The sequence below is a fragment of the Zosterops lateralis genome (genome assembly GCF_965231275.1).
Source record: "Zosterops lateralis genome assembly, chromosome: 7".
Classification (NCBI taxonomy): Eukaryota; Metazoa; Chordata; class Aves; order Passeriformes; family Zosteropidae; genus Zosterops; species Zosterops lateralis.
The window spans coordinates 1500718-1525159 of NC_139767.1; the positions used below are offsets into that span (position 1 = coordinate 1500718).

Sequence of the window (24442 nt, forward strand, 5' to 3'; positions counted from 1 at the left end):
TAAGCGGATGTAATTGCATGGACTTTGTACTGGATTGTTTGACAGATTAAATTTCTATGATAGTGTGAGATAACAGGAGGTCACAGTTCAAGAATAAGGTTCTGAAGAGTATGTATTCACAGCTGGGGTGCTAATCTGATTAATTGAAAGCTGATTCAGTTCATAATAAATTCATGTTGTTGTATCCAAGAGTGTCAGTGCCAGTTGTCAATGCCAGTTGCGTGTGAATGGAGAATGGTCTCTTGCACTGGTGCTGGGGAAATCTGAGCAGGGTCTCCAGTTTGTAGCTGCTTCTCAAATCCTGAAACAACATCTAAAGCCTGAAGTAACCACAGCTGGAACACAAGGTTATGCTAAAAAAAGGTTTGTTTGGGTTTTTATACCCTGGTTATCAAGCTAAGAACTACATTGATACGGGCAGCCTTTCACTGTCAGATACAGAGTGCAATTGAAATCTGTCTGGTTGTGGCATTGAGGAAATAGGAAGTGTTAGATGTGGCACTTGGTCAGTGGTACTGGGTATCAGCACAGGGGCTCTGATAGCAGCTGGTGTTCTATTTTTGGAGCCCCTGAGGAGCAGTGATCCCAAAGTGTTGATCTCAGTCAGTGCATGGGAGAGCCTGGCCTGGGCACGGGGCAGGCGCAGACTCTTCCTGCAGTGCCAGCTCCGTGCTGGAAACGGGGGCACCTGGGAGCTCTGCCTCTTATGTAAGAGGAGGAAATTATTGCCTGGGATGATGTAAAAGGAGCTCTGTAGCTTGGGGTGGCTGAGGTTGGCCCCTCAGAGAGCTCTGTTCTTCTCTGACCAAAGCCTGGAGGATGTGTTTGAACGAGCACAGGTGCATCTAAGCAGTGCACAAGCTGATTTCTGCAACTGGCATTTTTGGAAAGGATGTTATTTGCTGCAAAGGAACTGGAAGGAGATGGCATTTCGAATATAGGTATGATGTTTTTCAGCTTTCAGTCCAGTGTCTGTTCTGGAATAATGTCTTTGAGTAGGTTTCCTATTTAGAGACAGGCATCTTATGACAGGTTTTTTAAGTAATGCACTAATGAAGGATTGCTTGGAACACAAACAAGTCGATCCTGCCAGAATTATTCAGGGAGGTACCTTGCAGCTGGATTTGATGAAAATTCAGTTCTCTCTGTAGGTATTCAGTTTGTGTCATGTGACAGGGAGATGTGTTTGATGGAGAGAAATTTAATTGATGAAACCCCATTAAGTTGGATTGTGGGGTAGATGCAGTAATTCAATAAGCTGAAGTGATTCATACACATCCTGATAATTTTCAAGAGGCTCTTTTTGCAGTGCAAGTAATTTCAAATTTTTTTTACTTAAGGTTTTTGCTTGTGCAAGTGGTAACCTGGAGAAGTGGCTAATACTAGAGGCTTTCTGAAAATCAGTGAGATGTAGCTATTGCTTTAGGTTATGCAGAAAGCAGTAAGGTTCTGTGAAGTCTTCTGAAAGCCTGGATAAACAAACATTGTTATGGTTAGAGAGCAGCTCTGGAATGAAAACCCTGGAGAAACAGGCTAATTTTCTATTAAAAACATCTGAAGAAAGGTAATGATCTGTACAAGTGGAATGTTTGGAAACAGTTAATTAATTAATGTGTCCTCTTTGCTCGTCTGAAAAAAGCTTTTAGAAAGGACTGCAGACATCTGCAGTGCTTTTTAATATTTGATGGGCTTGTACAATTCTCCTTACAGAAAATTCATGACCTGCTCTATTTCTGTGAGGCTGTTTTAGTGAGAGTGTGATGGAGATAAGTCAGATGGATTCCTTTTCTTCCTGTTGAGACACCAGATCTTCCACTGTGGACTTAGTGTTTTCTTCTTGTGTTTGTGAGCTCTCCACCAATAGGTAATTTTTAGGGATCTGAAACTGAGTGACTTGCCCAGGATGCTGCTTCAGCTGGTGTCTGGAATGCTTTGGTCAGGCAGAGCTTCACTGCCTGCTGCCGTTTGGATTCTTGCTGCAAAGCAGATACTGTGAGGGTTTAGCAAAAACCTGAGGAGCAGCTCAGCCTGACTTGTGTATAGAGAAAATGCAATGCAAGTAGATGCAACAGAATGAATGCTGAATGTAACAGGCTTCAAAACATGCTGCTTTCAGTTTGAGAAAGTCATGGAAACCTGAACTGCTGTCAGTCTGTGGGGCCTGTAATCCTCCTAATTCTCCGGTGATGTGCTTCCCTTGCCTTTCCTTACTCTCTGGCAAAGGAAACCTCATTGACATTTGATTTCTCCTCCTCATATTGAAAACTTCTATAGAAACCCCCGAAGGAATTTTTTGTGATAATGTTTGGTTAAAGGAGAAGATACACTATTACTGAAATGTTTGAAAAGAACTACTTATTCATAGATTTTTTTTTTCTGAGTGAGAAAAAATAGGAAGTTTACATAGTATAATCCCTTTTTTCAAAGCTCTTTATTTTTTTTTGAACTCTACTTAGGGATATCTTGTGTATACTGTAGCCACAAGGTGCAATCAAGTTATAGTTGTGGGGAATGTGAATTTTTGGCATTTACATGACCACGATAGTCACAATTTTAGACTGCCCCAAATCTTGCTAGCCTTAATTCTGTAGCTGATAAAAAGTCAGTTTTCCAGTGCTTAACTATAGTCTATTAGGGAGAAGATGTAAAATTGGTTGTTTCTCATCAGGCCAAGTTTTGGAAATGTGAGTTGAATGTTACTGGAGTGGTTCAGGTAAAGGCACTTATGGAATCACTGCAGAATCCTTGAGTGTTTTGGGATGGAACTGGCCTTTGAATGTCATCTGGTTCTACTCCTGCCATGGCAGGGTCACCTTCCACTGTCCCAGGCTGCTCCAAGCTCCATCCAGCCTGGCCTTGGGCACTTCCAGGGATCCAGAGGCAGCCACAGCTTCTCTGGGTACCCTGTGCCAGGGCCTCCACACCCTCACAGGGAACAATTCCTTCCCAATATCCCATCCAGCCCTGCCCCTCTGGCAGTGGGAAGCCATTCCCTATGTCCTGTCTCTCCATCCCTTGTCCCTCTGCAGCTCTCCTGGAGCCCCTTTAGGCACTGGAAGGGGCTTTCAGGTCTCCCTGGAACCTTCTCTTCCTCAGACTTAAGACACCCATTCTATAAGAAATCCTTGGGATCTAAGTGTATGGATTCCTGGCACAGGTGTAATGGTAGCAGCTTCTTCCCCTGGGAGAGCAAAATGAACACATGGAGTATATCACAATTTGGGAAATGTATTTTTTTTTTTTAGGCAGGTGGGGGTTTGGAAGATTAGCAGGTTAATTAAAAATTGTTAAATAATTGTTTATAGCAGAGTTCAGTATTTGCACTGAAGAGTTCAGGTGCTTCATGTTACTTGTGTGCTATAAGCAACTCTTGAGTTACTTTCATAGCCTTATATTTTGTCTTCAGGTAGTTAAAAAAATAGCAAAATGAAACTTCTGTCTGACAGAATTCTGAGTGCTGTGGTTTCTCTCTTCCTGAACCTGGAATTGTTAAGGTTGGAAAAGGCCTCCAAGATCATCAAGTTCAGCCTTTGGCACCTCCTTGTCAAGCAGACCAGAACACTGAGTGCCCCATCCAGAGACAATCCTGCAGTTACATTAATTTGAGCTTCTTTTCAGAAATATTTTCTGTGGAGGACATCTGAAAATATTGTGGCAACATTCAAGACTCAGTTAATGTCTGCAGATGTGTCTGAATATTAAATTAGGGGATAATGATGAAGATGTGATGTGACAAAAAGTTTGTCATTAATGATGAATAAACTTTGTATGTATAACACAAAAATTGATGTCTGTGCTTTTAAGCATCTTTACTTCATTTTTTTTCCTTTAGGGAGTATCCACATTAAGAAGTGCCTTTTTTTGGGAGTTCAGATGTGCTGTAAGCCTCAGGCATATTGTTGTTATCCCAGGAGCAACAGGTACAAGTAAATGCAAAGGTGGTGATAAGGAGCAAGTGCTCCTTGTCTGCTCAGAAAGCTGATAATACACAGAATTCATGACTTTGCTTCAAGCAGTCTCTTTGGGAAGACAGAAATATGGAAGCATCTTTAAAAACCCCAATACAGTAGCAACAACAGCAGCAAAAAAACCACCCTACATAAATCCCACTCCCAAACTGTTCCATTTTCTGTTTTTGAAATTAAGCACTAATTAAGTTCTACACAATATGAACTCATCTGGGTTTGGTAGCAGTCAAAACAACATGTTAATGGTGTAAAGTTAATAACACAAGAAAAAAATGTGCTCCTGGTAAACATAAATACATGCTGGTGGTATTTATTGTATTTGAATTGCAACTAATATGATCCGGTGTCAGCTTTTATGAAAATGAGGTATGGGGTTCTGTAGCATTTTCCTGATGCTCCTCAGCCTCTTGTCAATTGAACTCTTGGCAGCATCAGTGCCTGCTTGGATCTTGCATCCTGGAGATCCTGATGGTGACCAAATTCAACCACATGGTTTGAAAAATGGATAGCAAGGAATTTTCTAACTTTCGGACTTTTAGGTGCGAGGAACTGAAAGAATTTTTTAGAGTGGGTTTGTTTAAAATTTGTTCTCTCATATGTAGGTGATAAGTACTTTTCAAGCCAGGATCTGAGAGAGGCAGCCTTAACCGGAGATCTCAAATTGTGGCTGCCCCATCCCTGGAAGTGCTCTGGGCCAGGTTGTATGGGGCTTGGAGCAACCTGGGATAGTGGAAGGAGGTGGAACTGGATGAGATTTAAGGTCCCTTCCAACTCAGACCAGTCTGAGATTCTGTAAGTAGCAGTTACAAATGAGTTGAAGTTCTTAAAAAGTCTTCTATAGCAAAGTAATACTGTCAAGCTGCTAAAAGCATTCTGACTCTGGAAATGGAGAAGAGAAATTTGGAAAAGTTTCCAAAGGCCCAGGCTATTCAGACTAAATAGAGCGTTTCTGTTTTGCAGGAATTTCAGTGATTAATTGAAAGTCCTCAGGTGTTGGGAAGTGTGCAATGAACTAAAGAAAGAGATGGGGCTCTGTAATCAGAGAAAGAACCTTCCAGTTCATCAAGATATTTTTAATAAACGTGCCTAATCTCTAAAAAAAAAAATTAAAAATTCTCATTGTTGTTGTGAATAGAGATGAAATGTTGCACTAAAGACAGAGCACAAGATTGTTTCTACTGTGATTAGCCATATTCATGATATTCTTAAAATATTGCAAAGTAGTTGCTGGATTGACAGATACTTTTCTTGAACCAGACAATATTTGTGAGCAGTGTCTATTGGCAGAACAGAGCAGGAGCATAAATGCTACAGGCAGATCATTCCTGATTAGTTGGTTGTACCTGTGCAGAGGAGAAGATGTAGATGTTGTTCATGATCTCTGAAGGTGAAATATTGATCCCCAGCATGAATCATCTCTTCCATGAGGAAGCATTATGTTAGTTTGAGTAGCTTTGCCTAAACTGTATTTATCACTGCCTCTACCAGCACCTCTTATAATAACTTGTTAAAAAAGAGAACACTTGGGCTTATTCTGTGTTTATTTTCAGTTGATTTTGTGGAGTTTTACCATTCCAGTATCCTCAGCTATGACCATCTATAAATTGTGATATGGCAAAGTAATTTACATTCATAATTGGTATATTAATAAAAGCAGAATTGGTTGATACACAAGGAACTCAAATACCACTAATTCAGGTGACTTTTGGAAGCAGAAGGATGTTGAAGTCAGCTTCCTGTAGTGTCAGTGCAATGAAATTCCAAAGATTACTGGCAAGTGAGGTCAAAATCTTCTTCCAGGAACCTGGTATTGCAGACTCATTTGCTAATGAGTATCCAGGGGTTTGGAATTCCCATAAACCTTTAATACTGGCTCTGGGCCTTGCAGGTCTTGGTTTGATGGGAAATACAATATTCTATTTTAAATGTAGTCAGTTTTCTGTAGTTGGAATAGAAGGTGTAATATGCAGAAGGGAAACAGGGTAAATAAGGTATGTACTATATATATGGGAAGAAACAATCTGAATTACGATCATGAGCTTACAGCTTGTTGAAAGAGTCTTTTTTGGGAAAATTGGAATGTTGGTACTTCAGTAGATGGATAAATGGAAAACAATATACAATCCTGGCAGAGGAATAAGAATGCAAAACGATTTTCAACTTAATAAAAAGCCTTTATCAATATTGATGTCTGACTCAGTATTTCTAGAACTGGTTATTTGACTGTTGACAGGGATGAGTGCAAGAGAAGCCTGAAGGAGGATGAGGATGCTGTGTGCTCTGTTTTCATTAAATATGTGACTGTAGAACTAATTAGACATTTAACTTTTTCAGAATAAGATAAATTAAAAGCTTTTTTTATTAACAGACACTTGTCCTACCTTCTAAATTTTAGGTCTGTGTGAATATTTTGCTTAAAGCAGCTTCTGCACAGGAAGTGCAGTTCTGGGAAAACATCTGAGAGGGATCATACACATACAAAACAGAGCTGTTTGATCTTGGCTTATGAGCTTTTTGGTTCATGATCTTTCATTCCCTTAAACAGCTGCCTAATTAGTCAGGCTTAAGGGCCAGTTTATCTGGACATACTGGAAAAAAAGTGCCACTTCTTGTCCCAAACTCTTGGTATTCAGGAGTCGGTTCAAAAGGGCGGTTTGGATTCAGTTTCCTGCTAGATCACTGGGGAAAGATCAGCCTGGGACTGAATATTTAAACCAGTATTAGTAAATCAGTGTGGCCTTTCCATTTCTTCTGTGACTTTAATTTTTATTCCTTTTTTTGCTTACTTTCCTTTTATGAAATTTTGACATTTTCCATGACTGGAGCTTAGTTATGAAGTAAAATTTGATTCTTTATGTCATACCTTGAAAATATTTTACTGTATTTTAAAACTCAATACATCTATAAAACTGTGGAGAATTTTAAATACATCAGCCTGACTTACAAAGTAAGTACTTAGTTCTCATGGAAACTGGGGTAAAATCTTGAAGGATTCTGATACAGAATGCCAAGCATCTTCATCCTTACAGCCAAACCAATCCAAGTTGGGAATATTCTGTTGTCAGGCAGGGATTAGTCTTGGATACTCTCAGATGCCGGTTCCTTGTTGGGTGCCTCACAGCCAGCACCAGCCTGGACCAGGTAAAGTTAGAGCAGGTTTGATTGAGCACAGTGTGAACAAACTCATAGGCACAGGTTCATTCTCAGGTGTAAACTATGCCAGGCATTGAGGAACAGCTGAAAATCAGATTTAACAACAGTAGACTTTTTAAAGATGAAACTAATGCAGCCTGTTGGGCATCCATGTAAGGAAAACTGAACCTCTTGGGTGCATCCCAGGTTTAACTTTGATCGAGGGCATTCACATTCTTTCTTGAAGCTGTTTTTCCATGGTTACATTTCTCTTTCACTCCCCAAATTGAAATTTACTATTTAAAACCCAGAGGAGCTTTTTTGCTGTGTTTCTGCATGGTGTTTTTGTGGATGTTGCTCACTCTGGAAGAGGCATCACCATAGCAGCAGTCTCTTAGAGAATTTTGTGGCTCTGCTTGTGGATCAGTGAGCAGCACTGTCTTGGATGGATCAGAGCATGTTTTGCTCACTGAATTTCAAAGAACAACTGAATGTGTGTTATTTATCATGAAATGAAAAGGTTTTGCATTTCCCTTGTCTTAAGTGTATTGTCATTTTGACTTTATTGTGAAAGTTAAGTATGTTGCATGAAAAACTGAGCTGTGCAAACTGAGTGTATTTTGGGAACACAGTGTGGTAAATAAAGAGTCTGAAATGCTTCAGAAAAGGTCTCATTTTTTAAATCACTGCATGAGGTAGTGCAGGTTAACAGTCCTGTATCTACAGAACAGTTGTGCTTGGGCTGAAGCATCCTGATACTGCAGTGCTGATGGAAAAATACTTAAATCACTGCTTAAAAAATATTCTGATCAAATCACTCAGTGGAGATCTTGGATCTGTAGAAAAAGGAAATGGAAATTTTACTTGTTACGTGATAAATGTGGAGCTTTGAGAAAACCTGGTGGTTTTTGGTAAGGCTAAGTGTGTCCCCAGTGCTCTGCAGCTGATTGAACTGGTGGTGGTTTTACATACGATTTAAAATGTTGCCCTCTTCTGGTTGCTGACAATTATGAGAGTTGGGGACATGGAGCAATACAATAGATAACATAAAACGGTCTGGGGAAAAGGAAAACATGCATTTTATTTTGCATTAGAACAAATAGTTTTGATGTCTTAAAATAATCTAATACTTTACAAAGAACAGCTGAATATAAGGAAAATTTCCAGGCACGTTTGAAGATCCCACCTAATAAGGATTAAGAGGAAGCAAGATTGTAGAGACCACCAGCTTTCATTAGTTAAAAATATGTTTTGATGTGCCTGAATTGTAGTGTTATTTATTTTGTCGTTAATTTGTTTTGAAGAACTGGTTTGCAGAAGAACTGTGGTGTAGGAATAGAGGCTGGGAGTGTGATTGCCTTGGGATGTTTGTGCTAGTCCAGAAATTTTTTTAAATAGAAGCTGTAATTGCTTCTTTTATTCTTCCCCCCCCACCCCTGGAAGTGCCCAAGGCCAGGTTGGCCTGGAGCAACCTGGGAGAGTGGAAGGTGTCCCTGCCCATGGCAGGGGGTGGGATGAGTTGGGCTTTGCAGTCCCTTTCAATCCAACCCCCCCCCCGTAGCATTTTCTGATTTTATGTCTAACGTGTTACCAGTAAAGGCTGTGAAGTTTAATGGGAAATCACATTAATATTTTAAAGGGACTCTTAGGCTGGGGTTTCTGCTGTTGATTTTCAACCCCAAGATATATTTCATACATTGATTGGGAGGAATTTATTCTAGACATCAGAAAAAAAGTGGTGTGAGGTCTGTAAGTTGGCCCGTGCCTTCAGGTGCTTTGGAATTGAATTATTTGTGTTCTTCTTTCTCACCTACTTAATTATCAATATTTTTGAAATAAGTTGTGGTTTTTTGGGGTGTTGTTTGTTTGTTTGTTTTAATTTAGTATGGACTAGGTCCGGAGGGGGTTTATAAACCAGGAGCAGCTCTTGCCAGTAGATGGAGGTAATGAGATACAGAAGTAAAACTGGATTCTCTAGTCCTTTGAAGATGGGATAAACGCCAAGTGATATGTAGGAAAAAGGAGAACTTGTAGTTTGTTTTTGCATTTTGTAGGACTTGCAGAAGAAATTAAGAAAGCTGGTTTAAAACAGGACTCTTGACTCAAAATGCTGCTGCATCAGGGGGATTTTCCTGGTTTTTCTCCATTTTCTGCACAGTTAACGCAAGTAATTAGTACTCTTTCTATAAGAGTGTTTTGGGGCTCTTCTAACAGTATGAGTCACAATGAGAATTGATTCTCTCACAGCAGTTTTCTAGTTTGCCTTTTGGTTTATAACATTTCATCCTGTTTTTTAAAATTAGATAAAGGAAGGAAGCCGATTTAGCTGAATCCAGGCTCTGAGGCTGCGTGTCTGAGTTCTCTGAGGGCTTATCTTGACCCAGAGACTTGCTTACAGTATAAAATCCTCCTGTTAACCTCACAAACTACAAGTTAAATCCCCTTTTTTGATACTTAAATGTTTTTAACCTCACAAATGGTAGTAGTTGCAGCAGCATAGTGCTGCCTTTGCCTAAAGAGTAGTAGGACAGTTTTTAAAGTCAGTTTTGATGATGCCCCTATAAATTGTTTGCATGTTGCCATTTCCACCTGCTTTATATCTAAAGAAATACTTGCAGTGAGTCCTCTAAGTGAAGAATTTTATGTTGCATCATTTGGAGAGAGCCTTCAGAGGACAGTACAACATGATGCACAATAACTTTGATGTGCTGCACTGCTGTCTCTGGGTTGGAAGCCCTGAGATTATTCCACTCTCACTCTGTCTTGCTGCTTCACAGGATGAAACTGAAGCCTCTGAACCTCTCAGCTACCCACTTTCATTAGAAAATTCCCCAGAGGTGTCAGGAAGAATGGTGTTAAATAAGTACCTCTTGTGGGACTTATGCCTTGTGCTCAGCTCTTGCTTTGGAGAGAGAGCTCAGATCCCTGTGCTTCAACTTTAAAATCTCTTTCCATGCGAAGAGTTATGGGAGGTGTGGCTGACAATGAGAGTTTACAGGCCAAGGTTAAACAAAACCAAAACAGAAACCCAGAGCTGAGAGATTTCAGACACCATGAGAGGAGTTTGAACATTCCCAGCATGTTTTTACTTAGTGAGACATGTATGACTGTGAGTTCAGAGATTTTTTTTAAAAAGGAAAAGTGCCTAAGGAGATGCCATTTTTCTTTTTTTTATATAAATTTTATAGATGTTGGCACTGACTCTTTTTTTCCTTGTATGCAAAAGTAAAACTTGCCATAAATTGACTGTCATAGCTTTGTGGAAAGTTACCACTCATGGTGAACTGTTTTGTGACAGTTATGCACTGTCCGTAGAATAAATGAACTTAATATAAGCAATTTATGGGTCTGTATTTTTCCTTTCTTCCTGTTTTACAGCAGTGAGAATAACTGTGAGCTTTCTAGAAGCTTGTTTGTGCAGGACCATATGGAAAACAATGCCCTGGAAGGAGTGCTTGCTGATATGGAAATAGCATCTGGAATCATTAGTTTGTGTGAGTAAGCTTCCCAAAAGAGGTAATTCTGACTTCAGATGCTACACGTGTGTTGTGTGTGTCATGGTCCTGGTAATGCACGTGTGCTGTGGCTGTCTGGGGATGCTGTACCAATATTTCTAGAGCAAATAAATGTACTGGGAGTTGAGAATGAGAATGTCTCCTAGGCTGCGTTAAGGGAATTAGAATGTCCAGGGTTCACACCTAGGGAGAGCAGAGAAAGAATGTGTTAAAGAAGGGATTAACGATTGGGAATGTGGAATTTTGATTGTGGATGTCTCAAGAATCTTCCCTGTTTAAAGGTTTGTGAGTTGGCACTGGGGAAGCTGAATAATACAAGGCTGAGGAGTGCTAGGGCACTGGCCAGGCTCCCCAGGGAATGAACACAGTCCCTGGGCTGCCAGAGCTCCAGGAGGGTTTGGACAACTCTGTCAGGCCCAGAGTGGGATTGTTGGGGGTGTCTGTGCAGGGCCAGGAGTGATGGAGTGATGACCCCTAGGGGTCCCTTCCCACTTAGGCTATCCTGTCATACTGTGAAATAACAGAACTAAAACAATTCACAAAACACAGTGCTAAGCCTTTCCTCTTCTAGTGTTGTATCAGCCCATGCACACAGGTGTAAAGCTCAATCCATGGAAGTTTCCTAAATCTCCTAATTCAGTGTTAGTGTGTAAGGCATGACACAGAAATTCTGATTGCAAATTATCATTGCTTTATTTGATTAGGGCAGCTTTTCCTGTGTTTTGTCAGTTCAGGTCTTACGCTTAGGGTGGTGGGTTTACTGCTGCTAGGAAAAAACTAGCCCTGACTGTGGCAAGGGGAGACCTGGAATTTCAGGTAGCTCTGGGCTGTTGCTCTAAAACAGACATTTTAGGGTACCTTTGGTGACCATGCCTGTTTCTGAGCTCCTGCTGCCAGTTCTGGTCAAAGGGTCAGTTCATGTCCAATGTGCTTCTTTACATCAAAACCACAGCTGAAATCTATAATCAAAATAACCTCAGCTTTTATATTTTGTACTTGCTCCAGGTTAAAATATTCTAGGACTGGTAATTTATCTATTACACTTCTGTGTTTATACTACTTATTGAATCTACTTGTAAATTTGCAGTGATAAATTAGAAATGTGAGGTATACTGGCCATTATTCTGAGGCTAAGCTTGGTAGCAAAGTGTATTTCTCAGTGCTGCTAAATGCCGAGGAGCTCATGGAAATGGTCACCTGAATTTTAAAACCCCACTCTTTGATTCAGACAAGGCCAGCAGTGAACTGCAGAGGTGCAGCTGTGTGCAGATGCAGGAGCTGAGCTCAATAGTTCCCTTCTCCTGCCTGCGGAGCCGGGAGAGGGACAGGCAGTGTGTGACATGAGAACAGTTGTGGCAATGAACCTCTCAGATCCGGGGATCCCAAAGCCTGGTGTGTACGAGGATTGTTCCCTGGATGTGCCGAGTCCTTTCTTCTTTTGACTGCGGGAGGAAGCTTGGGGAAGACAACCGGGGACTGTTGCAGGAGAGGATGTAATATGAAAATCTCAAGGGAAAGGTCTTTGGCACTGTGCTGTTAGAGGAAAGCTGGGTGTTTTGGGGAGGGGCTGGAGGATGTCAGTGTTGGGAATGAGAAGATTTAGAATGCAAAAGGAGGAAGGATTTGGGTCACTAGCATTGGTCTCAAGTGCAATTCCAGTTTTAGATGTATTTGGGAGCAAAGTGAGGACCTCGGTTTATTTTGTCTTTGCACCAATAGATATAAAATGTTACCTTGCTTATGTTTGCAAACTCATGTTCTTTGTATTTCTTTGGCATGTGAATGTAGATTTGAGTGGTTTAGGAGAAAATAAATCTTAACCCTGAAAACTAGGAAGTGATCTGGCAGGGGTCAGTGCTGGTTTGCTTTCAAGAGCTAACACTGTTCCCCTGCCCTTACCACAGGCAGGAGGTAACCTGAGATGCTATTCCCTGTATCCTATTTCTCTGTCTGATACTCTCAGCCTATGGGTAGCTTTCCAGAAGGGTTTGTGGACATCAAATCCACTGCTTTTAGAAGTTCTCTTTTGAGATACCTGGTTTAGTGGTTAAAATTAACAGTGTAGGATGCTTACAGGTCTCTTGAAGACACATATTTCTGTGCCTTGTTGGCTTGGTGTATGTGCCATGCTTTGTTCTGGTTGTCAGTATATCCAAATTGATAAGGGAGAGGTGCTATAAAGGGATGTTCCTCCTTAACCAGGGGTTAAACCACAAGACCAAGACCCTTCACTTTCTTCTCTAAGAAAAAGTCTAGGTGCATGCTGTAAAGAGCAGTGGAAACAAACTTAAATGTATGCACTGAAGGTCTGTCTTCACAGGGTGGAGTTGTGCTTAAAATGGGTGTTGGGAGCTGAGCCACTCTTTGTATACATTACACCTCTAGGTGATTTCTGCCTTCAGGTCAGCATCTGGTTGATTAAACAAGAGGAATAAACTTGGAGCACAAGAAAGAAGAGGTCCCTGTATAGGAGCAAGGTGTTTATGTTATATATATATGAAAACTGTCTTAAATCAGCCTAATGAAGTGCTGGGAATGAGCACTCCGATATTGGTGTGATAATTGGTGTCTGTTTTCCATCAGGAATGCCTGTTGTATTCATTCACACTTGGGCTGTTTTTCAGACTACTCTTAAAAATATTCCAAATTCTGTTATGTGAAAATAATGATTCTATATAAAGGTAAGACTGGATTTAATACTGAAATGGAAGATTCTGTCTACCTGCTCTGCAGGCACCTTCACAGCTGTCAGAGGCATGAGTGTGAAAACACCTCTTGAATGGGATGTTAATGAAATGGAAGTATGAAATGCATGTGTTATGGTGTGGTCCTAAAAAAGATGATGAGCTTTCACTCCATTTTGATGAAATTGTGGTCAGGCAACCCACTTAAGGTTGCTTTCTGAGAGGCAGAGGAGGAGAAGAAATGGAGGAAGCCCCATGGTCAGTGTTTTGATGCTGCAATCCACAAGCTGTTGGTTTCTGGGATGAGTAATGGATTTCCTTCTGAAATTGCACTGTAGAGGATAGAAACAGATGAGGGAAATGGGAAGGAGTGTGTTCTGATGTGTCTGTGTCTCCCTGTGTGCTGTCACTCAGATGACTGAAATGGATCACCTGGTTGCTTTGGGTACAGGTGATTAAGACCAAGAATTTTCTGTCAGGATGTCAAAAAGAAAAGGAAGAAAAATGCCTGTATTCTCCAGCTATTATCATTTACCTTCGGGTTGTATTGCAAGCATCTGTGTACTATCACATGTGATGGGTAAACTCACCAGCCAAGAGCATTGTCTTGTTCTGTGGAATCAATGTTAGATTTTAGCTGTTTCTGGCTTTGTCTCCACGTGGTAGTTTAAAACTGGGGCACAGATGTACCTTCAGCATATAATGCATATGCATAATCAAAAGCACTGGTTTGCAGTAAATAATTCATGTCATCTGGGGCACTTGGTTCTGATAATGAGATCTCAGGGGCTCGGCTCTTTCCAGATGATATATGAAATATTTGCTGTTAGTCATTTACAGTGACAACTACTTAGCTGCTAATAGGATTTGTGTGTTGAGGGGAAGGAAATTCCTGAAGTTTTTTGGTTGTTTCTATCCTTTCTCGATACCTATTTTCCTGACATACCTGTCTGCCTGGACTTTGAGCAGCTCTGACTGATAAGACTTGGAAGGACAAATGACTACCACTCCTGAGTGAAAACCTCTAGGAATTGACATAGGTATATAAATCTCTATTATGCTGTTATTGACAACCTGCTCTGTACTGAATCCGTACGGAAATTGTCTTTTTAAGGGTGGGAAGTTGATAGGCTGAGAGCTGTTGGTATTTCTATTCTTCGAGGGTCATGAAAATGTTGATGGAAATAAAAACCTTCTGTTTACATACCCATTAAACCTTTTGGGAATATGGAGATTTGGGTGGCTTTATCCCTCCCTTTAGGCAAACTTTAGCAGGACAAAGTCATTTGTGTTCTGTCCCTCAACTGATGGGGTGCTGAGATAAGAAATTGTGAAGTAAGCTTTTGTTTTCACCTGCTGACATTCTTCTTACCAACTTATGTGTGAGAGAAGTGATGAGTGACAGCATTTGCTCAAAATCTAGTGATGCTCTTGAGCGTTCAAGTCAGCAGTTCAAAACTTGGGTAAAGGTGACTGATAGAAGGAACAATTATTTGGGAGCAGGATGCAGTAAGTGTCTCCCCATGGCAATGGGGGATGGAATGATCTTTAAGGTCTCTTCCAACCCAAACCAGTCTGGGATTCCACCCTAAACCAGTAAGGATTGGGTTTAGCATTGCACATGGAATGTCAGATTTTGTATGTAGTAGTAGCAAATGCAATGATTGTATGTTCTTCAGCCTGTGGTCACTAAAAATGCTGTATTTTAATAAAAAACCTTATTAGTCAAAAACCTTCTGCAACGGCTGTGTTTTCTGGCACCCTTCCTTAGTGCGCAGTACTGCAGTAATCATGACAGCTTCTGTAATTAATAGCAAATCAGCATATGACAGTGGTTTCTGCTAAACCTTGAACCATCTGCTCATGGCACTTGGCTTGTCAGTCTTCTGTGCAGGGATCTGGTGAGGATATTGATGAGTTCTGTGGTGCTTCCTTTCCAGAAGGTTTAAAATCCACACCTCATAATTGGGCAAGGAAGAGGTGGGTTTTTTTGTAACTTTTAAATAATTATCACCTGCTTTGTGCACTTGGGTGTGCCTCCTCCATAACAGAAAGGGAAAGGGGATCTGCTTGGAAGCCTTGTGCTTCTCCTGTTAGTCCTGCTGATGTCTGTCAGCCTTTTATTTAATGCCATCATCCCCATCCCTGTTTAAACAGAGAGCTGGAGTGTGTGTGGAAGTGCAGTTCACCACACCCCTTTCCATGCAGGTTGTTCCAGTGACTTTTGATGTTGTCGTCCTTTCCCTTGCTCTAGGCTGTCTAACTTTTGGCAGTGCACTTCCAGGACAGTGGTGTTTGTATGTGTGTAGAGCATTCACAGATTCATTGGCTGGTTTGGGCTGGGAGAGACCTTCAGGACCATCTTGTTTCACAGAAGCAGAGCTGGACCCAAGGATGATGTAGATCAGGTGTTTGTGACTGCTGAGGCTTCAAGTCAGCTGAGGTCAGCCTGGGGAAACCAGCTCTGATGTTTGTCCTCAGAGAAAGGGTGAGACTCTTAAGGCTTCTAAGACAGAGAGGAGAAGAATGGATTTGTTACAGATGCCCAGAGAAGCTGTGGCTGCCCCAGGATCCCTGGAAGTGTCCAAGGCCAGGTTGGACAGGGCTTGGGACAACCTGGGACATTGAAGGTGTCCCTGCCCATGGCAGGGATTGGGACTGGATGAGCTTTTACGTTCCTTCCAGCCCAAGCCATTCTATTTGAGGGTACTCTTCTCAGTGTCTTGTAACTTGAAGGAGAAAATTTTAAAATATGCCTGATACGGCCGATTCACCTGTGCTGTAAAAAGATGCTGCTCTTTCTGAATCTGGAAATAGTTTATGAGCGGCTCTGCTTGTAGGCAAGTATCTGTTTGGTGTTGCCCTTATAATGCTAAAAAATCAGCTGGAAGATGGGTTGCTCCAAGAATAAAGACAAGGCTGGATGTGAAGGGGTAGCTCAATATATGTAAATAACTTGCCTTTATTCTTGTAATTCTGTTATCCTGATGAGCTTCTGTATTCTCCAAAGCCTTTATCAGTATTCCATATGTATGCTGATGATTATTCCCTGTAAGTGTTGCTTTTGCAGCAGAGTAAGCCTGGTGGGAATGATGCAGGCACTGCTGCTACGATGAGGATTTTATTTAAGCTTCTTGCTTGAAAAATTCCTGATTTCCATTTTTTAAAAATTCCACTTCCTCCCAGTAAGACTGTGCTATAGTACTTGTTTGAAAATAAGAGTATTTTAAAATAAATGTAATTTTTTTACCGGGGTGAACTCTGGTGAGTGTGTATGGCATGTGAAGTGAGTTAAAGATCCCTTTGGTTCAGCTGTTTTCTGAGGAGAATAAATTAACAGAATAGGAGCGCGTTTTGTCTTCGTATGAGCTTAACACAGAGTGGTCATATGGGTTCCTGCAAAAGTGGGTCAAAGCTATTTTTGCTCGTTGCCTTCAGCCATTAAGAGGAAAAACTGGACACCTGGCTCTCCACTCTGCCAGGCGTTTTATGTCTATTTTAGCATGCCTTCACCACAAGGAAATAAAAGCCCTTTCAGCTACTGTTCTCTCCCTTGGAAGAACTGTGGCTTTAAAAATTGATGGACACGTGCTCGGTTAATGATGAAAATAAATTTTACTCCTAAGAGATAAGTGATAATTGAATACATGGATATTTTAGCTAAGGCTAGAAAAGCATTCTAGGGATTTGGAAGTGGTATTTAAATTTCACGCACAGCTGTGCTTACAGAACAGGCACCCTATGGAATATACACACAACCTGAAAGCAAGCTAGGAGAACCTAAGCAAAATCATGTCAAGGCTGCGATACAAGCTGGCTTGGATTTTGCTAAAGTAACTTAAAATACAGCACAAGACACCTGACTTTTGGCCATTCAGATTGAAACCAAATTCATCACCATTGTGGTCAGCTGTGCTTTGGAAAGGCAACGAGGAGTAACAGCACTTCAGAAGATAATTAAAATTAAATGTACCAGTATCCTAAAAGAATCTACTCAATTCCTGTTTTATTGTGTTTCCCTCTGCTTTTGTAATGATCTCCCAGCTTTCCATGGTTACCTAGTTCATGTGCTGCAGCAATATAGAGTCATGGAATCATTAAGGCCGGAAAAGACCTCTAAGATCAAGTCCAGGCATTCCCCCAGCACCGACCTTAGCTCTGTCAGCCTGGGGCTGTGTCCATTCCCTGGGGAGCCTGGGCAGTGCCCAGCACCCTCTGGGGGAAGAACCTTTTCCTTATCTCCAGCCTGACCCTGCCCTGGCACAGCTCCAGCCGTTCCCTTGGTGCTGTCCCTGGGCACAGAGATGGGAGCTGTCCCTCATGAGGAAGCTGCAGCCCCCAAGGAGGTCTGACCTCAATCTCCTCCAGGAGAACAAGCCAGTTTACCTCAGCTGTTCCTCATACAGCTTCCCCCTCTGAGCCCTTCAGCATTTTTGTGTCCCTCCTTTGGATGGATAACTCTCCAACAACTTTAGATCCTTCTGATATTGTGGTGCCCAAAACTGTTTGAGTGCAGAGCAGAGAGGGACAATGCCCTCCCTGGCCTGGCTGCAGCCTGTCAACGAATCTGCTACTCTGCCTCTGCAGTAAAATGACTTGGGTTTTCCAAGTCTGGTTTATCAGTTGATGTTTATCTCCCTTGAAAGTCTTTTTCCATTTGATAAGGTCATACACAGTGGTAATTTAAAAGCAAAAATAGTTCTGTGATGGTTCAGGTCTCCTGTTCTATTTGTGAGGTACCTGTAGTTGGCCTCACTGACCTTCCCGACCTTCCCAACCACAAGGTACTTTTGACTTCTTTTTTTGTGTCAAGTAGTAAGACTTGTAGCAAACAGACTGGGAGTTCTTGTCTCTGAGAGAAAGCTTTTGACCTTTGCAAGGTTGTGGTGATTTTTATTCAACTGAACAGATAGGACTGGAGTTCTGTAAGGTCCCTGAGGTGTCTCCCTGGTTTGCAGCTGGTGAGAGCTAACTACTTGGACCAAGCCAGGGAAAGTTCCTCTGTGCTCAGACCCCTTGCATGCCTGTGGGGAGAAGCACATTGTAAATAAAAAAGTGTGTTGGTGCTACCTGTGCAGTTTTAATTACATATTTTTTATCACTGTTTGAATTAAGAAGGTATTTTTGTTTTCACTGTTTTTCATGGAGTGACTATCGTCTGTTGTTTTCTGTGTGACCATTTCAAATCAGTTCAGGAAGGAATTGGTCTGAGCCACAATTCCTTTGTTCTGTAGCAGGTACTAATTCCTGCATTTTCCATAGCGGGAAATGTTTTAGTAGTATTAGGATGGGGGGAATGTGTATTTAAATCCCATCTGGTGCTGAGCTGAGTGTAGTGAGGGGAAGGTCATCCTAGGTAACCCCACACATGCATCCTATGTAGGATAAATGGTGCCTGTGACATGTTTTTTCCCTGTTGATGGTCCTGTATCCTGGAAAGATGAGGGTCATTTTTATCTGGAAAGTGAAAGCACGTAAATGGCTGAGCTCCAAGGACAATTACAGCTGCAGAGGCATCTTGTTTTGCTAGCAGAATGAAATATTAGGAAGTCACATTTCTTTTGTGAGTTGACCTCAGTTTGTTGGTTTTTAAGGAGTCTCTGCTCCAAGTGTGCTGTGATGTGGAGGCTGGGAGGGGGAGTGGGACTCCAAGTCAAGCAGTGTCGCACTGCGGAATTATTGCAGGTATGAAGATAAGGTTTGATGGACTGGCTTTTATAATTTATGGGGTTTTAGCTCTTCAGTGTAGGGTGGCTGTCTGTAAACAGTGATTTGCCACACTGCTGGCAGAAAATTGAAGGCAATGTGTGAAGGCTGGGTCCCTCAAATGCTGTTGGTATCCCAGAAGAGTTAGTGGGTATCAGCTGAAGCTAATGAGGGGCTGGCAAAAATGCCTCATGGTTTGGAAGTAATTGGCTTTTTCTTGCCTAGAAAATAGCGAGAAGTATCAAATACAACTTTTAAAGGAGGTCAAATGTATGCTTTCCAAAACAGGAAGCCAAATTCTCATGGAACACACATAGATGTTTTGTGTCACGCGCTTTGGACAGTCATACCTCATTAAATTAATGCTGTGCCTAAATTTTACATGAACTGCTATTGTTTCAGTGCAAGGAAAGTGGCTTTTTTTAGTCAGCATCTATTATGTGAGAGTTACCTCTTATTTGACAGTGAGTGCTGAACTGCAGTGTTTTATTTCCCCTCTCTGAGTGCACGTGCTTGGTTTGCCCATCATGGCTCCGACGTTAATGCGGGCTGTGTTTACAGCGGGTTGTTTGGGGATTGTAAATAATTTTGAAGCAGCAGGAGTGACCTACTTCTTAGAAGCATTTGCCTTCTGGCTGTTTCATGGGTTCTGTGGATTCCCAGATCCCTTCCATGGAAAGGCAATCTTCTTTCAGGTTTAATGCTATACAAATGTAAAGAGAAGTATAATTTGGAATATTATGTAACTGGAATACAGCTTGTTTGTACAGTTATTGTTGTATTTCCTAAACAGTGTTCAGCACTCCTCACAGAAGCAAGTGTGGCATGGGTAGCAACTGTGTGAATACTTTCTGGAGTACAGGGAATGATTGCAAGCAAAATCTTTGTTTATGAAGATTTTTGGTTTTTAACTGATGTTTTAGGTCACTCCCAATTCTGTTTAAGAATAGTGAGTGTTTCTTCTTTGCTTATTTGATTTCAATTTTGCCAACACTAGATTTCATGAAGCAGATTTATGACTTACCTAGGCTGGGTTGTCATAAAATACAGTTTTGGGTAATGTGTCTTAGCTCTTCTCCTCTCCCCCCCATTAGTTTTTTTCTTGCTTATCACTTCTTCCTGAATTAATGCCATTATTTCTGGGCACACTTTGCTCTGTGTCGTGTTTTAATGTGAATTTAGATGCACTGTTCCTAGTGGATTTAAGGGCATAACAAAATCCTGGTGGGGTCACCCTTCTCTTACACAACATTTTTGTCTGACAGTGTGGATATTTGTTGAGTTGGAGAAGCTTGTATTTTTCGAAGAGCAACATTTTTTGCTAAGAATGTAATTTACCAGCATAAACTAATGTAAGGAATGCAATGAGGACAGAGTGAAGTGTGTTGACAAATGTAAAGCAGAGGGGTTGAGGTAGAAATGCATGGCATAGTAAAAGTTTAATTATACAGTAAGGGAATAGAAAATGTTCAGTAGCCTTCAGGGGACTGAGGTACATGACTGAAATTGCGAAGTTATCCTAAACAAGTCGCAAAGGGATAATTGTTTTTACTTAAGGATTGCTGCAAAATGTTGGATTAAAACCTCAAACCATCACCTGAAAGCAGAAGACAAGGGAAGAGACCTGGCTTTGTTATCAAAATAGCTAAATGAGGAGCAAGTCTGTGGCTTGGTTGTGGTTAGAACGGTTTTCCAAACCTCTGGGCATTAGAAAACATCTACTTCCAGAATGCGGTGGGGATGACGCCTTTGTTCAAATGTCTTGGAAGAGCCGTGGATATCTTTAGGAGGAGGAGGGCCCTTCCTCTGGGTTTGCTGCAGCCATCACTGCCATCTCTTGGGTTTTCTGGGACCTTTGCTGTTCTGTTCTGCACAGTGACACTCCACTGCTCCGGAGAGGGACAGGCTCCTTTCCAAGCTCATTAGAGGAGCAGCAGCAGCTCTCCTCATGGAGGAGTCAGATCCTTTTACCAGGTCTCCCAGGAGGATGGAATCCTTTGAGACAGGGAAGCACCCTGGATTACAGTGATGATTTTGATTTTTGAAGTGGTGTGTTCTGTACTTTTCAATAACTTAAATGGGTTTGAAGTGAGTCTGTTTACTCAGATTGCTTCAGAAAAATGAATCCAAATTGCACCTGGTCCCCCTGGGTAGGGGAATAGGACATGAATTTTCTGTCTTCTCAGGAGGGGAGTTTGAGGCTGGTTTTGTAGTGTGGTCTCTGGGCTTAACCTCTCTCCCTGTGCTTGGGCTCTCTCCGTAGATGTTCAGTCCTGGTTTTAAAGATGTTCTTTATTAGGCTGAGAGCTGGAGTCGCTTCAGATTCTTGGGGGCAGGAGGCTGATCTTATCAGGCCTGTTGTGCTTCCTTCCCTCCCCGCCTCCCCTCGGGGCCGCTGACCCAAGCCCTTCCAGCAGCAGCTCCTCCTTGTTTTCCCAGACTGGTGTGTTTGTAATTAAATGTCTGAGGCAGAATTTGTGTTGCTCTGCTTTGCAATTGCTCCAGTGTCTTCCTCCTCTCGTTCCTCACCGGGGTGGCATTTTCTCCAGTCAGCAGGATGAAAATCCATTTTCCCACTTTTTGGTGGTTGCTGTCGCCTGGTGGCTCAAAACGGCCCTTGGAATTTATCCGGTTTGTGTTTTGTCACGTAATTTTGACACTTTGGTCTTTGCTATGCAGAACATCTCAAATCCTGGAATGTAACCTGACCTTAGGAATGGTTCCCTTACTAGTGTAGGAATATCTGGGACTCTTTTCCATTGTTCAGCACCTGATTTTGGCATCTGTGTGTGTCCATGGGCGTGTGTTAGTCTTTATTTTGGCTGACAGATCCTCAGATTTGCCTTCGAGCAAGTGCATGGCTTCTGCAAGCTTTTTATTTCTGTTCAGTGTTTATCAACAGACATCAAATTCAATTGTCTTGCATGTAGACAATGGAAATGTCATTTTTGTCCCTTGTGACTGGAAAAAGAGCTTTTTATGATGCACTGGCGTGAATAAAAAAACCCATGCAATGTTATTTTTGTTTTTGTTGTGTTTTTTTTCCATTTGAACATTTTGATGGTTTTACATCTCTAGAAATGAATGATTGAGAAAGGTATTCTTCCTGCAGTTTGTTTTCTTCCTCTGAAATTACTTAGGAAAAGTTGGGAAAGCAGGCAATTAGGCCTTGGAAGAAACCTAATTGTTGTGTTAGGTGACCATCTCTCTTCTGGCAGCGTATTGTGAACAAAATGGGAAGCCATTCCATTAAACTTCACTAAGATAGTCTCATTAATTTGGTTATAGGGAAGGGAACCTACAAATGTTTCCTGCAGAAATTCACTGTAGCAGAAGAGGCTTCTGAAGAGCTGGCAGGAAAGACAGTAAAAAAAAAAAAAAAAAAAAAAAAAAAAAAAAAAAAAAAAAAAAAAAGTGAATTTAGCAGAATATTCTTAAAATACCTGAAAAAGAAATGAATGCTCCTGGACCAGGAAGCAGATGAGGAAGTGAGGAATTGTTTTATGGGCATGGAGCTGAGAAAGTAATTATAGGTAGCTGATACATTCACCTGAACTGTGGAATAATCACAAAATAAACATGCAAAGTAGCTTTAGATGGGAAGTTCACACCTCTCTTTGGTATTCCAGCAGGCACGTCAGTGCCATCTTTCCTGTCCCTCATGTTGGCTGTAGCAATGTTGGAACTGAAGGAGAATCTCAATTACCTTCAGTGTTCTCCTAATGCTGAAACTTGCCTTGAAGGGCTGATGGTTAAAAATAAAATATAAATCGCTTTTCTTGCCTGGTTTAAAAAAATCGTGTAAGACGGGAAATATTCCACTGTACATGGAATTAAGTGTATGTACTTGAACACAGTCCTGGATGCTGGGTAAAATCATGTAACATTGCAAAAGAAATGAGGGTCAGATGGCAGCACGTGGCTGTAACAGCCTTAGGAGGGATGGCTGAAATGAATATTACTGTAGCGAACAGAGGAAAATACAGGTGTGGGAGTTGCCTTGATGAGGCAGTTTGTGAGTCAGCTGAGAAATGCACTTTTACAGCTTTAACAAATGGTCATATTTTGTCGTAGAGATTGCCTGGGAAAGCAGGCAAGCAGTGGTTGTACCTCTCAGATCAATTGCTCCCAGTGATAGCAATCCTTGCTGCTATGAAATTTCTGATGCCTGCCTTGGAAAATATAAAATAGAGGCATTTTTGCCTTGGCAGGCGTACTTCCAGTTTGAAGGAAACTGATGCTAAGGTTGAAGCAGAGCCTTACTAAAGGCTTTTCTCTCCACATCAAATACTGGAAACAGACTTCTGCAGTGGATTTGGTGGTAGATGAGCACAGTTTGATGTTGCTGTGCTTGTAGAACCTGCAATATTTGTAGATAAGCAGATCTGCTGTGGTGCTGGGTTAATGGCTGGGCTCAATCTTGGAGGTATTTTCCAGCCTTAATGATTCAATAACTATCTCATGGAAAACTTGGAAAGGGCTGTGGATATTCAAGTGATACCTTTGCCAGAGAAACACAAAGTATGTTCTTGCCATTTTCCAAATGAAATATTTATCACTTTTATTTCACTATGGTTGGAGCATTTCAGAAAGGACAAAGCTTAAGATTCACACTCCAAGTTGTGGCTTGGTTGATGTGTTTTCCTGTCTTAATCAATAATTGTATTATTAGCAACCTTAAGCTGCTCAGGAGGCTATTGAAAAATACTTGTCAGGTGAGTGAAACCATCATTCCATAGCATGATAATACAGCTTCCCTATATCTTATTTATTAGGTGTTTGTTGAAATGTTTGAGCCAAGACATGTCCTGCTCTGGTGGATTTATACAGCTTGAAGCTGCCATGCTCTGCCCAAAACCAGTCAAAAAATCCACTAAAATGTAACTGAAGCTTTTGGGTAGATTTCTCTCGATGATGATAATACCATTGGCAGTGTTAATAATTTGTGTTCAAAGCCTGTGCAAGGCTTCTGATTGTCCCCAAAATGCAGCGTGTGAGCAGAAAAGTCTTATGAAGATTTGGCCAAATAAAGCTGTCGTGAGAGTAGTGTGGGATGCAGGGTTAGTTTTTTTTAGCAAATAAAAATTATGTTTTCAGGCTTTTGAATACCTTTCTTTTCTGTTTTAAATTATTCTGCAAATAATTTCTGTTTTTAAGGAGCTTTGCAATGGGATCCTGGCGAGTGCAGGGGCAGGAGGTGAGCAGAGATTGTGTAATTAGCCAAAAACTTTCCTTTGTGCTGTTTGTGCCCTCTTCACTCACAGTGGCTTGGGGAAGAGCTTTTCTGTCCTGCTGGGTTGCAGTATAGCTTAAAGATATCTTAGGACATGCTGGGGCCACAGATGATTTAGGATTGGTTTAGAGAGCATCCCATCGTTAGCAGGATCTGGACTTAATATGAAAACCCCTAAATGAATATCTAATCCTCTTCTTTCTG

General features: G+C 41.3%; 1 protein-coding gene across 6 annotated transcripts in view; it reads left to right on the top strand.

The window, feature by feature from the left end:
- AGAP1 (ArfGAP with GTPase domain, ankyrin repeat and PH domain 1) overlaps positions 1-24442 on the top strand; it is a gene marked incomplete at its 5' end in the record, with an annotated part of 302933 nt that overhangs the window by 23264 nt on the left and 255227 nt on the right. Inside the window, one exon of one of the 6 annotated variants that reach the window (XM_083865715.1) lies at positions 10524-10594. The exons of the other annotated variants lie outside the window; for them this stretch is intronic. Within the exon in view, the coding sequence (XP_083721841.1) occupies positions 10528-10594 (67 nt within the window). Of the gene's footprint in view, positions 1-10523; positions 10595-24442 lie in introns of those variants that run through there. 6 annotated transcript variants of the gene reach the window in all.